Source organism: Lates calcarifer, unplaced genomic scaffold (assembly GCF_001640805.2).
Source record: "Lates calcarifer isolate ASB-BC8 unplaced genomic scaffold, TLL_Latcal_v3 _unitig_1329_quiver_1124, whole genome shotgun sequence".
Lineage (NCBI taxonomy): Eukaryota > Metazoa > Chordata > Actinopteri > Centropomidae > Lates > Lates calcarifer.
Genome location: NW_026115443.1, coordinates 27,265 through 41,888, shown reverse-complemented (window position 1 = coordinate 41,888; position 14,624 = coordinate 27,265). Strand labels below are relative to the sequence as shown.

The following is a 14,624-nucleotide window of genomic DNA, read 5'->3' as shown; positions in this document are numbered from 1 at the left end:
TAGAGAAGTTAATATTAAGTACTACTTTTCTCTAACATCTTAAGACTTGTCATATGAGTTGTTCTCACATTTGATGTGACTGAATGTGTTTTCACAGCCCTGCCAAACAGATTTTGTGGTAATGTGAAAGTGCAATAAGATGGCTGTGGCTACATTTGGAGTACTGTGACATGACAGTGCACACTTCAGCACACCAAATTTACAAACTAAAATCTGGAATGAGTGGGGGCAAAGGGCAAAATGGCCCTTCCTTGGTAAATAAATCTACACTGTTTTTAAAGTTTTAAGTGCCAAACAGTCAAATAAAATGAATAAAAACAAAAACAAAACAAAAATCTGCACTGCTCACAAGGGCATCAACATTATGCACATTTCAGCTTGAAAAATCCACTGTCTGAAAAGTTATGGGGAACTGTATATGACTGTCAAGGACCTGCAGGAAGGTTTAAGCGCAGGAGTGGTGGTGCAACATTACTTGCACAAACAGGTTTTACATGGAGGAGTTATTAGAAGGAAAATTCATCTGCGACCTAATCACATAGAGGAGCAGTGGCTCTACTCCGAGCTTCCTCCAGATGTCGGAGCTACGGCTGAACTCAGCCACCTGCATAGAAAGTTATTACAGCTGCAATATCATTCTAAATCAAATGCTTTGCAGCTCTCTCTTCACCACAATGGTCCAGTACAACATCTGCTTAATATCCGCCAAGAGGGCGTTAAGTAAGTCCTGACTTAGTCAGATGCCCATACTTTTGCAAATGCTATGATTACTTTTTTCCTATTTCTTAAGTTTAAACAAAAAGCAACAGTGCATTTACATTTTACGTCTGTCAGCTGCAGGGATTGTATTTATTTCTTTTCACTTCACTTTCAAAATATAGAACTTCCCCAAGCTTGCCCAAACTTTTGCCTTGACAGCGGCCAATCACATATGCAGAGCAGTGAATGCCATAAATTTCCCTCCACGGATGGCAAAGGTGTTCTTGAATTTTAGATCTGTCTTGAGGTAATGCTTTGCACAAATGATGGTAAATTCACTGCACTGGAAGTTTGCTTTTCCCATGTTTCAGTATTCCACTTTATTTTATTGAAACTTCCACATTAGCACAAAATATGATCATGGATGCCCACATTTTTCATACAGCTGTATCAATGCCATATCTGCTTTCTTTTTCACTGATATCCTATACATTTATAAATACGGTTCCTATCACCTAGCCCTACCACACACATGACAACACCAGAAATGATGGCTACTGTAAATTGATCCCCCCAACATACCTGTAAAGCTTGTGCCAGTTTGAACTCATAGTCCTGTCTGACTCCAGAGTCTACCTCCACTATTCTCTGCTCCTGTCGACGCCGGGACTCACGTACTTCCTGAACACAAAGAGAAAGATGGGACTGCAACTTGGAAAAATTCTTAATGCCAGAGAAATTTCACAGGTTTGATCTATTAACACAGTCTTTCTGCTTTGGGATACTGGCTTATTGCAGAAAACAAAATTTTGACCTGAAGGATGGAAATGTTTGTTAAAAAGTTAATTAGTTATTTAATGTTTTCAACTTCTTTTATCTATTTATGACAAGTCTAATAACTGTTTAATCATTTGTAAGTCCGACAAATAAGCAGTTTCCACTGAACTCTGGTAATTTGAAATGAGAATTTGTCATTATTTTCTACATGAGCAACAAGAGATATAAACAGTAAATTAGTTGATAGCTTTGTGACACTCTTATGCATGTCATTGCCTTTAACAAATCAAACACCCCTTACCTCTTCAAACATGCTCTTCCTGAACTCCAGCTCTTCACTCAGTGATTGACAGCGGTTCTCCAAGTCTACACGCATCAGTGTCTCCGCCTCCAGCTGGCGCTTAGCAACAGCATGGCTGTCCTCGGCCTAAACACCAAATGACACCATAAGAAGTATTAGCACATGGATACTCCAGAATAAGTTTAATTGACTAACTCTGAGGAGGTTGTGGTAGAAAAGCTGAAAAAACGTATAGGTCAGTCAGTCTACCCTCTTATTAAGCAGGTACCTTCTTACATCTGGAGTCCTCTCAGTAAGTGAGAAATTATGCAGTGGAATGAATGTTGATCATTTCAGTCTGCTGATCCTGAACTGATGAAAAGATGTACTGCTTTCCTATGATAGGTGTAATAACCTTTACCTTCTTTCACACGTGCACTACAAACCTGAACTTTTCTACACATCACCTGGCTGAGCTGTATGTATGAATGTAAATGTCTAAATGAGTCAGACCTTGGGCTGTACCAGACTTTTTCCAGTCGACTCAGATTTGGATGTTCAAAGCGACAATTCACCTGAGGTGGGTGTAGCCTATATGGCAGGTGAATGTCAGGTACAGAGCACCAGCAGTCCATGGCTAAGAAAAATTTCATGGATTTTTTAACAGTTGGTATTTGTCTGTATGTGTAGAGTGAATATCAATCAGTAATACTAATTAATGTTACCTAGTTAAAACTACCTTTATCTCTTCTCTTTCTTTTTCTCTTCTTTCTCTCTGCTTGTGCAGATCAGCTTCCCTGAGTGGGTCAGTGGTGAACACTGCTGCCACATGGTAAGAAAATTCCTGGTGTGAACTAAACTATGTACAAGATACATGGAGTTGGTTGATTAGGTTTTAAGCTCTTTAAAAGGTATTGAAGCTGTGTCTATCAGTAAAAACACACTCAGTGTTTCTGCAGACTACTTAACCCTCCATTGCTGGTTTTTGCCTTCTTTTTTCTCTCTAACAGGGAACCCTGCAGTACGCACCTTAGCCAGCAGGCTCTTGACATCAGCCAACTCAGAAGTCAGAGCAGCATTCTGGCTTAGAGCAGTAGCAAGAGCTGCTTCACTCTTGTTCAACTGGCCTTCCAAACCACTGGCCCTGGACACTGCTGCAGCAAGGTCACTATCCTTCTTCTTTGCACTGAAACATAAGGACACAGAGAAAGAAGACAGTTATTGTCTCCAAATGGCCACTGACCCTAACTAGTGACGCTGTTTCCAAATGCTTACCTGGTCCCAAACAGTGTGACCTGAGTGATAATTAGGTCTACTGTTTCATATTACCTGCGTCTGGCCTCTTCGAGCTCAGCCTGAGCCTTGCCAAGGTCTATCTGGAGCCTGGCTCGCTCTTTAGCAGTTTCATCCAAAACCCGTCGAGCATCAGCTAACTCTGCCTCATACAGAGCCTTTAGGCCTGTTACCTACAGAGAAGTACACAAAAAAGTCAATACTAAATGGGTATTATGTGTGAAAGAAAGGAAAATTTGAATTTCACAGAATTTCAATTCTAATTTATAGGGGTGTAAATCACAAGTTTCATCATCATGTATTATATTGATTCGGTAATCAACAATTCATTGTTTGCTGATATCACAAAGTCTGCTACGATACGACTTTGATTTGATTCAGAAGCCAGCGATAGATGTGAGACAGTATCATCTGCTGAATTAACACAATCACTTCTATTCAATCATATCACAAAAAGCAACTAGCCAAGTCAATTTTTACTTATATAGTGGGGGGAGGGTGGGTTTAGAGAATAGCGACAGTAGAACATAGCATAATACAGAAACCAGATGAAGGATTTCTGTCATCGGACGTCTGGCTCTTCAGTAATCAGAGAAACAAGCTGAGCTAACACCCGCTCTCAACGCCCTGTGTCTGCATCGCAGAGAAACTGATTTTTATGAAAATGAAACTGTGTTATTCAATGAGGCCACTGTGGATAATTCAGATCCCAGTAAAAACCTCCTGAACAATGAACACTGAAGAAATCTTAACCTAAAAACAAGCTAAGCATCTAGAAACAACGTAAGCCAATGTTTGCAGCAGCTCGGTTAATAGCCCACAGGTCCTTATTAAACAGATTTTGAACATAAAACAGTAACTAAATAACATTAATAAAACAATAAGTCTAACAGAACTATGAGCATTGGTAACGCATCCTTCCTCCCACCTGCATCCAATTAAAAATGAGTCAAATAAACATTAGTCAATTCTTAAAAACAGATGTCGACTATGTTTACTGAGTCAATTAATCAATTATTCATGCCCATCCCTAGTTTGACTGTTCAGTTGAGGCACTGTTAATCCAGGGTTAATGAACACAATTTCAGCTTAGACACAGTTAAGTTCTACAGAAAAGGGAGCTGAAAGTAAGTTGATATAGGTAGTGACTTGCACAGAGAAAAGGTTCAGGGCTTTTGTTATTTTTGTTGGCTACACAGTAGCCCACAGTAGCCTGTGGATCGATGCTATGGCATCATTGATTATTGAATTGGTGTATCAATGTAGATCAATGGATCGTTACACCCCTAATAATTTAACAATAAATTAATTATACTGTATAAAGCCATTTAAGCAGATTCTGCCCAGTGAGCCACATTTGCTCCACATAAGCATCTGCTACCAGCTAAACAGCCATCTACTCATTTAAGTCCAGTTGGCTACTTTTTGCTTTAATTTTTTAATTTTAATAAAAATAGTTTTGCTTAACAAGTTGTGTCTCACTATGCATGTACATTCTACAGTCACTAGCCCTCCACCTAAAAAACGCAAGCATGACGACAGACAAACAGGCCTATCTGTATCATTCCCATCCACACATGCTCAGCTGAGCGGTTGTGTCTTCAGTGTTTGACAAAGGTTAGCAGAACAACTGTTGAACACATTCAGAACTGCACTGCATGGATTGCACAGACAGGGGACATCCTTAAGATGTAGTTTCACTTGATTTGAGTCAAGAGCTCCTTATACAAAGTACATTATCAAGCACAACAAATTAGGCAGTGAATTCTCAGGATTTATTGTACAGCTAAATATTAATGTCATTAGATAACTCAACCGCAACAGTGATTGCTGTCTGACATTTCTGAATAATGTTGCCTACACCATACAGTGGCTCACTATGTTATATGCATAAGGAAAGAGTATTGATACTATTTTGATTTTAGATGGGAACATGCAGATTGTTGAAACATCAGTATGATCCCTTGGTTTAATAGTCAAATGAAATTTTCCAGAATGAGAAGCAAGCGTGTTCACTAAAAAGAAGACCTACAGTTTCAGCATCACGTTTTCTTTTCAAAGACCGGTTTTGCTGATCTGAGTAACAGTTTTGAGAATTGAGAGCCAGTAACAAATACCACAAACTAAAATAACAAGAAGCTTTAAGTTGCTGAAACATCCTGTAATGCTTCAAAATAATGTCGCTTATGGCGTTTGGTGAAGTACACAATGAAAAAAATATGAGTAATATTTATAGATTGGCGCGCATTCGGCACCCCCAACCCCACCCCACACACACACACACACACACACACACACACTCCCGTTTATATCTGAATACAGATAGGAAATGTGTACATACTATTATCGGTTAAAAAGTTGTTAAGCGGATGTCACATAATGTCTGTGCTGATAAGTTAGAGCATTAGGCTGTGAACACTGGTTGTAATCGGGCAAATCATTTGTCAGCTTACCCGTTTTATGGCTAGTTGCCGCCTTTAATTAACGATAACTAACGTGTGCTGATAATCACACCTATCAGTCCTAAACAACACGTGTGTAGATGGATTCAGTGTAAGTTAACGCTTAGGCTGTGCCAAGTGTTCAGACTACTGCAAGGCGACATGAAGATGAATGCAAACGATTCAACCTGGAGTTTAACTATTTTAGTTAGACTCACCTCTCTGGTAGTCACCTCCTCTTTCTCGGACACTTTGACCATCAACCGGTCGTTCTCCAATTCCAAAGACCGGACACGGTCGATATAAACGGCCAGCCTATCGTTCAGGTGCTGCAAATCTTGTTTCTCTTGTAAGCGAGAGATCCGGGTTGGGGAAAGAGGTGTAGAGGCCGCCGACCGGCCAGCTTCACGGCTTGGAGTAACAGTCGCCATAACGGTTCTTTCGATAATCCGGAGTTTGCTTCACCACTAAGTGAGCAACAGAAAACAAACGTTACGGCTATTTTAGTAAAAAAAAAACCACAAACACAGAATCAGATTATCTTCTTTCTTAACGATACTATCAATGAGTCGTGTGATAGTACAATGCCTTAGACAGTTGCCTGACACGGTGATGTGATTCCAAGATGGCCGACGCCGCTATCAAGACCGCGCCAAAAGCAGAGAACGCTTCCGGTCTCGCAATGGATGATGGGAGAATGGGAAGGAAAGGAGTGAACTGAACAGTGAAAAACTTTGGGCCATCACCCATTTCTCAGATGGATGTGGCAACATCTCACCCTTTGAGGTAATCTGAATGAAATGTAATTTCCTGTGCAAATGTAAACAGTATAAGGTTATTGAAAGCATATCAACTTCTTTTATTTTGGGCTAAAACACACTCCCTATAACACACTCCCACCTCAAATGTGGTCAGACAAGCATCAAGACCACATTAATACTTTGTTGTGAAGATTGTGAGTCATCATCGAATGTTATAACTCAAATAAACATTGTCCAATCTGCCCCAAACTTCACTCATAGTCATAGTGCCACCTTCTAGTAATGGGAAGTAAGCCTTGTGTGACAATTCATCATTTAATTTACATGAAATTTTCATGGTCTGGTCCTCAGTTGATACAGAGTAACAAAATGCATGTTTGGTGTGTTTTCTAGGGCTACAAAGTGGACATTGGAGGTAATGCAACATGTGCAATGGGTGCAGGAATGAGTCCTAAAACCTGGAAATAAGTTAGCATTTTAGCACTTACAGTTCCTTTGTCCCAAAGTCTGGTTTTTTTTAAATGGCTTTTTGTTTAGATGCCTGAAATAAGGTCTGTGGTTAACACAAGCTTTAGACATTTTCACATTTTGCTCTACAACATTAAATATGTCCAAAAATATCACACTATGATTTTTAAAGCATTTATGTGTCTTAAAAAAGGCAGTTGCTAACAAATGGATAAATGAGACTACAGAAGTTGTCAACATCATAACACTGCACATGAAAACCAAACTACTCACCAGTCCACCATCATAGCCTTGCTGTGTTTATACTCGCAGTTAAATTACTACTAACTAGAGAGGAAAGGCTTTTATAGAGGAGGCAAGCACACTGAATTAAATTACAAGTTGGAGGCTAAGTGGTGGTGACAGTGAAGTCATGTTACCATGCAGGGAACGAGGGTGATGCTAATTTCTGGGCTGGCCTATAAAATTACGTCATCCCTGCACCACTCTATACATCATGTCCACCACCCTGCAATTATGTCTTACTTATTCGTGCAGTGCACATGGCCATGCGTTGACCAGCACAACTGATGTACGTGTCATTCCACATGCTGAAGACCAGGTTAAAGGCAGGAAAAGCCCAGAACAAGAAAGGGTTAGAGAAGGCTGCAGTGAAGGCCTGAGAGAGCACTATCAGGGAGAATACATGGTGTTTGGTTGTTTGTGGGTCAAAGACGTAAGGCAGTCACTGACTGCAAAGAACTTTCCACAAAATATTAAATATGATTTTGTTTGACTTCATGTGTATCTGTCCAATTCCTTTTAAATTCCTAAACTTTGAGCACTATGTCTTAAAAAGAGCATATCTCTCACATAGTTTTTTCTATATTGACATAAACCTACACACATTAAAGCTGGAAAATTGCACTTTAATGTAGTATCCATTGTTGTTTTTCAAATGGAATGTGCTGAACCACAGAGCCTGAAAAGCAGGAAACGTATAACTGTCCAAATACAAACTGTGCAGTTTGGACTATATGATTTTAACTCCCACAGTTAGGCCGTAACATCCAAGATAAATTCTATCCAAAAACGTATTGACTATAAAATTACATATAATCTAAATACTAGATATGTATTTCTATGCAAATACACAAAAATCAACTTATTATTGCTCTCATTAGCTATTTTATTGTGCTGTGCAAAGTTTGGTGTCACTTAGACATATAGAGGGATAAGTTCAAGAAGCTTTAATCTCTTGAGGTACAAGCTTGTGGGTTTAACAATGACCAAGCAGATGGCATGTACATATGGATGGTACATCTCAGGTTCCTAGTCTGGTAGAAAATTACTGAACTTATTAGCATCAATGGTGGATAAACAAAAACAGTACTCAAGTTCTGCAAAATGTTCCCCATTCAAATGAATGGAGAGAATCCTGTAAAGCTTCAGCCTCTTTGAACTTCAACTTCAACATTTGTGCTAGAAATGAATAATTCCTGCTATTAAGCTGGTATTCAGATTTTTTTATAACTTGTACAGTTTTTTCATAATCACAGTTTATATTTTATGCTCATCTCTGACATTTTGACAAATGTTTAGGGTTTGTGTGAGATGGTGCTCAGTAACAGCTGCTGAAAAACAGACTGAACAAAACAAACCACAATATTAGTGTGAAACAAATGTTGCTGAGAAAAGGTTCTGTTTTAAGGCTGGATTATTAGCTGTTAGTGTAGTTACAAAGATTAGTGGGTTTTACATGGTGTTTTCTTACTTCTTTAACACAGCCCAGAAGTTCTGGCCCCACTTTTGCTCTCTGTAGACTTTACATTGGGATGACATCATGCAAATAAAAATCTTTTCAGGGGTCCGAGAAAGTTTTTAGAAATACATTAACTCCATGAATTAAAAATTAATAAAAGAAAGAGCCATTAACTATCAAGTTTTGTAGGATTTTTTCTGTTACTCAAGTTGACAATGGGACAAAATAAGCTACACCTCTTACTGGTGTTGCTCTAAGATGCTATAAATAGCTGATTCGGACAGTGTCAATTGTGATTCAGGGCTCAGTTCACCTTGAGGATACGTTGATAAAATTTGCTCGTCCATGCACTAGGCGCATCATACAGACGGTGCTCTGACGTCTTAGAGCTCTGGTTAACCAACAGTACCTCTTCCACCCCGGCAGGGGCACTGTTGAAGAGTTGCCTTCCGGGTCAAACCCTCTATTACCCTGATTTGCTCATTCAACAGTCCTTCCGGCTTGACCGCCATCACAGACAGCAGGTAAGATTGTAGTGTTGAAAACTATTTGCTGAATCTCAGGCATAATCTTCGCCATCCTTCTATTTTTTCTAGATATATCGGAATTGCCGCTTTCCAGTGACTTCACTTAACATTTATGTCCAGTATTGTGAAACAGTAACTTACTAAACAAATGAAAATTTGTAGCCGCGTTGGTGACTAACCAGCATCTCTAGTTACGGTCGTTAAACAAATTGCAGCAGCAAAATATCCCATAAACTCTGTGCGAGTTATTCCATGTAACGACAAACCACATTTAATTTTTTAATATTAGACAGTTCATTCTCAGTCAGACCCCCCAGTCGCCCCAACGTGACATTCTGTCCAACGTATAGTAGGAGTCGCATTCGGAAACTGTACCATGTCGGCAGCAATCGGTTTTAGATGAACGGTATATGAATTCGCCCTCTACCTGTCTGGTTTGAATGCTTTCCACCCGCCACAACACCATACCACAGCTTTGGTATTGCGAATAGAGCAACCTGAATGATGTTTGGAAACGTATCTTAGTAGTCAGTGCTACGCAGCATTGTGCCTTAATACCACGACGACTGTAGCTGCAAGTTACCTGTTATGACTCTTTCATTTGCAGGAAGCAATTTAGAGTTTATCATATTCGAGGTTCTAATGTAATTGCTTCTCGTGACCAGTGTGCCATACCTGAATTGGAAGGGAATGCACAACAACAGCGGCATTTCCTTTGTAGTATTCTTCAGTATCGTGAAGTTACAGTGTAGTTTAAGCAATGCTACCACTGACCGTAGAGTCATCAATACGCCAGGAGGAATATGGAGCTCAAGGGATGCTGTTGGGTGCTGCACCTAACAGTCAGACTGTGTCTGATAACTTGAAAGGGGATGTGGCATCCTCACTTTGCATCTGGCCAAGCAGCTGATTGATTGATGTTTGTGTGTGTGTGTGGTCTTTTGCAGACATGGCTATCCGCTACCCTATGGCTGTTGGCCTTAACAAAGGCCATCCAGTCACCAAAAATGTAGCTGCTCCAAAACACAGCCGTCGGCGTGGGGTGAGTATCTGCTGTTGAGTGACTGCAGTGACAGCTAGTTAAGAGCAACCTTGGTGAATCACTTGAAGCTTTTAAGGATTAGACTTGTACTATTTGTGTTTTTCTTTTTACTAGCAAATCCACTATCAAGACCTAAACCTAATAAATAGTGCATGTGCAATTGGAATACATCATCCTTTGGGAAACTGAAGTTCATTAGTCATCACTTGTGGTATTCTTCATTTCAAATAAGGTCTTGTACTACAACTCTGATGTATGTGAATGCCACACTTGATAGAAGTGATAAGCTTCAGTGCATCTATAGTCGTCTCTCATTTATGTTTTGGGTAGGAACTAGTGGGTTTGCTACTGATGGGGAAGGGAAGTCAAAGTACTGGATTAACACACTGTTGGTTTTTGTCTTTTCTTGAGATTTGTTGATGGAAACAATTCTAGCGGTATGGTATAGCAACACTGACTGCTCTTACACAGCACTGAAGATCTAAACCTACCTGACTGCCTGCAGTGTGTTCCTTGTTAGATCAGTTGCAAATATTTCTTTTAAATGTTAACAGTAGCATTTACAGTTTGTGGAGTTTACTTATTTAAAGTTGTAGTTCTCAAGACTGATCTTAAAGTTTTGAAGTTTAGAGCGTTGCAGTGTTAACTATGTGAGGTGAAAGAACAAATAAGATTGTGGTTTAAACACCAGTCTAGTTCTAATTTTTAAATAAATAAATAATAAACCACAAAGTAATCCAAAAACATCAGTGTATCTATATCACATTGTCATGAGACTAGCATTTTCTGTTGTTATTGACATGCTGTAAATGTGGTACTGAAGATGCTGACGTAAACTAATCAAATATTTTGGATAAAATGGATCATGTTCAAAACCTTTGTAATATTTGTCTTTCCTATGCAGCGTCTGACCAAACACAGCAAGTTTATTCGCGATACTATCCGTGAAGTGTGTGGTTTTGCACCATATGAAAGGCGAGCCATGGAGCTGCTGAAGGTGTCTAAGGACAAGAGAGCTCTCAAATTCATCAAGAAAAGGGTGAGTTTATATTTGTTTTGTCAGAGCAGTTATAAGTAAACATTGGTAGAAACCTGAAATACTGCTTAACAGCTGCTGTAGCTTTGTTTATTAAAGCTATGGGAGAGAAAAATGGCTTTTTCAGTAAGTAAACTGTGTACAGAGCCACATGTAGTGTTTAAAATCTATTGTAGTGTGCATGTGTATTTCTGCCTTTGTATTTACAGCAGTGTTTTTGAGTATGCTTAATGCTTTAGCCTCATTTTGTTACCTCTCCTTATGAGGGACATAATGCATTACACTGACACCACAGTTCTATAGAGAGAAAGCTCAGAGTTTACATGGTGCTGAAGGGAATCGTTCTAATGTTGATGTGTTTCCTCCCCAGATTGGCACTCACATTCGAGCCAAGAGAAAGAGAGAGGAGCTGAGCAACGTACTGGCTGCCATGAGAAAGGCTGCTGCCAAGAAGGACTAATATGTCACTTAATAAAAGTTTGCTTAACTACGAAATCCAGATTAATGGTCTGTATGTTTTCTGCTTTGCTTTTTCTAATTTGTTAGCAATAATCAGGTCTGGTTGCCACGGTCCATGTCCAGCACATATGTGAATTTCTGACTGCCAAGAAGAGCTGCCTCGGCGTTGCTCAGGATCTTGTGCTTCCTTCATGGAAAAATCATAATTAAGCATACTCCCAAATACCAACATGGGCACTGTTGCTATGCAAGTTTCCCTCAGGTTTTATTGCAGGCTGTTTAAGCATGCTGATTGCAATGATGTTTGACATTTCTTATTGGGCTATAATCATTTTTATATCAACATGGTTTCCTCGTGTCGTATTTACATGAGCTATAAGGATGATGTTAAAATGAAGAGAAGCTGAGTCTGCCCTGTGAAATCTTTTACCGGCTGAGCATTGATGGTGTTTGGAGGTGCTGTTTTAAAGAACACCTAACTGGCTGAGCTAGGAGATAGTCCTCAAAGCACATCTTAGTTTTTTGAGTAATTCACAAAGCTTTTTAATGCTAAAACTAGCTCCTAAATCTGTGAGAAGATCATGGTGGTGCAGGGGATTGGTGAGTCGTCATGCCTGTTCATAATGAGTCAAATCAAGGTAATTTGCCTCATGTTAATTTTGTAGAAAATTCAACAGTAATGAATTCTTACAAGCACATTTTGATAATCTAGTCAGTTCCCTTACAAATTGAATCAATTCAGTAACAATGGATATGAGTAAATCTGCCATTATATGTAGAATTACTCTGCCAAAAATGTCACATTCACAGACTCAGACCAGAAACCTATCATCTAAACTCTGCAAAGAGAGAGAGAGAGAAAGTTTTCACATGAAACATGGATTCCATGCCAATACCAACACATGGTATTAGTGACTTGTCAAGTATCCACTTGAATAATGTATTTCTGGTGACTGCCACAGTGTCTAAGTGCTGCACGAGTGTGTGTGTGCTTATCAGACCTGACTGGGACGTAATTTGGTGAGTAAGGACAGATTGTCACTGTACATTACCTGATCCAGTTCAGATGATTTGTTGAAACAGAAATACATGCACACTTACAGTCAAGTAAAAAACACATTCAGGAGCTGAGAAGAAAAATGAGTTAATATTGACATTAAATCAAGATATCTAGAAACGTGTAGGAAGATAAAAGACCACATGATATTAGTTGATGGGTTTTGTCTCATGAAATTATCAAACATATTTCTCAGCCTTTGATGTGAGAAATGTTACCTGATATTTATGTTGACAGTGTCAGATATGCAATATTGATCTTAGTCGCAGTAAGAGGAATAGATTGGTATATGTGGACCCTAGGCCATAGTATATTAGTTATTCATGTTTGTTGATTATTGTTTCACAAACCTGTTAATAAGCTCATCACCATCAACAACTGGGCTGAAATGTAGTAAATACACTGCTACATTTTATAATTTCTTGCGAACAAGATGACGTAACAATAGTCAATAGAAACCAAAATCGTCAACCCACCAAGGGCTGGATTCAAAATCACACCCAAAATCAAAGTACAGGGTGCCAATGGCAGACCTGCCAATTCTGGTGTTCTCTGTGAGCTGCACAGTGCTGGGCTGTGAGCACAGGTCACACTAGAGCATGTATGGCCCTCATGCCCCCCTCATGGAGTCTGTTTCTGACAGTTTGGTCAGAAACATGCACTTTCTAGAGCTCTGCTAGTGCTCCTCATCAAGGAGGAGCAGTCTTCCTAAATGGACAGACCACGAAGTTTAACTTTACTGTGTTATACTGTGATGATTAAGCAGTTTATAGCTTCAAAGCAGTTTTAGGAGAAATGTGCATCAAGTACGGGTCAAGTGTACTGTGTGACACATCTGCCTACTACCTAGCAGTGTGTAAACATGCTGAAAAATCTCTCCAAAAAAAAAAAAACCCTCCCAAATTGCTTCAAGTGCTTAACACTGCAAGTATAGACATTGGGACAGACCCATGATGTCATCCACAGCAACAGGGTAAACCCCACCCCTTCTCTTAATCTTAATTATCAGTGCCTCAGTAAAAGTTGCTCTCAGCTCACCTTTTCAGAGTGTCCTCAACCACATGACTGAAAAGTGTTGCAATTCAACAAACAAAATGTTCAGTAGTTCAAACTGCACAGTGAATCCTTCCCAATATCCACGCTTATGGTTTTGAGCACTGAAGTGCAAAGTCATCCAACTGCAGGTAGTGGGCAACTGAGGAATGCAGCTGTGGCAGCTCTGGCTCAGGAGGTAGAGCGGGTCGCCCACTAATTAGAAGGTCAGCGGTTTGATTCCTGGCTCCTCCAGTCTGTGCTGAAGTATCCACTGATGTTTGTAACATTGATGTGTGAATGTGCTTTGTAGTAGTGCAAGCGCTGTGTGAATGTGATGCGTAGAATAAAGTGCTTTGAGTGGTCGATACGACTAGAAAAACACTATATAAGTACAGTCCATCCACACACAGTAGCTACACTTCAAATTTCTACAAATTTGACCTAATATTGCTTCAAAGTGTATCCCATGATTCACCCGTCCAGTTGATGGTGGCAGTGCACTTATAGGCATGGTTATCTGCAGGCAACACCTGCTGACATGTTCAAATTGAGGCATTGTTCAACTTATTATGGTTATCCCATAATATTAACTGTTCTGTTCTGTTCTTGATAAAGATATATCACATATCTGACACTATCAGGAGAAATATTACATATCATTTTAAAAGTCCTTAAAATCATATAGAAACCATCCTTGGTATAGTATACATATGTGCTTCTAAGATAACTCAATTTCATTTTTTATGATTTATTTTTTTTAATTGCCATCATATTGTAATACTGTAATTGTTGCTCCTAAATATTTCTTTTTGTTAATTATATGGATATTGAACCAACAAAATAATCTGAGCTTGATCAAGACACCATTTATATTTGCAAGAGCGACATTAAATGAGTGTGCCATGGTCAAAATTGAGTCTGCAAATTTAATCATTTGCAGGCTCAACTGCAGAAAATGTCCTTTTCTGTGCACTATAGTTGTAACTAGATTAGATTAGAGAGCTCATT

At 39.3% G+C, this 14,624-nt stretch overlaps 2 protein-coding genes across 2 annotated transcripts; one reads left to right on the top strand and one right to left on the bottom strand.

The window, feature by feature from the left end:
* Positions 1 to 1,224: 1,224 nt before the first annotated feature.
* LOC108888327 (lamin-B2) lies at positions 1,225 to 6,130 on the bottom strand (the record flags this gene model as incomplete). The annotated part of the gene is made up of 5 exons (XM_018684287.2): positions 5,709 to 6,130; positions 3,086 to 3,222; positions 2,786 to 2,942; positions 1,778 to 1,903; positions 1,225 to 1,380 (listed from the first exon to the last, which is right to left on the bottom strand). Coding segments are annotated over exons 1-5 (789 nt in total), but the record flags the coding sequence as incomplete, so codon positions are not given.
* A 2,722-nt stretch (positions 6,131 to 8,852) lies between these two features.
* On the top strand, positions 8,853 to 11,564 carry LOC108888329 (60S ribosomal protein L36). Its single transcript, XM_018684289.2, has 4 exons — positions 8,853 to 8,984; positions 9,935 to 10,029; positions 10,934 to 11,068; positions 11,436 to 11,564. The coding sequence occupies exons 2-4, from the start codon at positions 9,937 to 9,939 to the stop codon at positions 11,523 to 11,525; spliced, it is 318 nt and encodes a 105-aa protein (XP_018539805.1). The 5' UTR covers positions 8,853 to 8,984; positions 9,935 to 9,936; the 3' UTR covers positions 11,526 to 11,564.
* Positions 11,565 to 14,624: the final 3,060 nt, after the last annotated feature.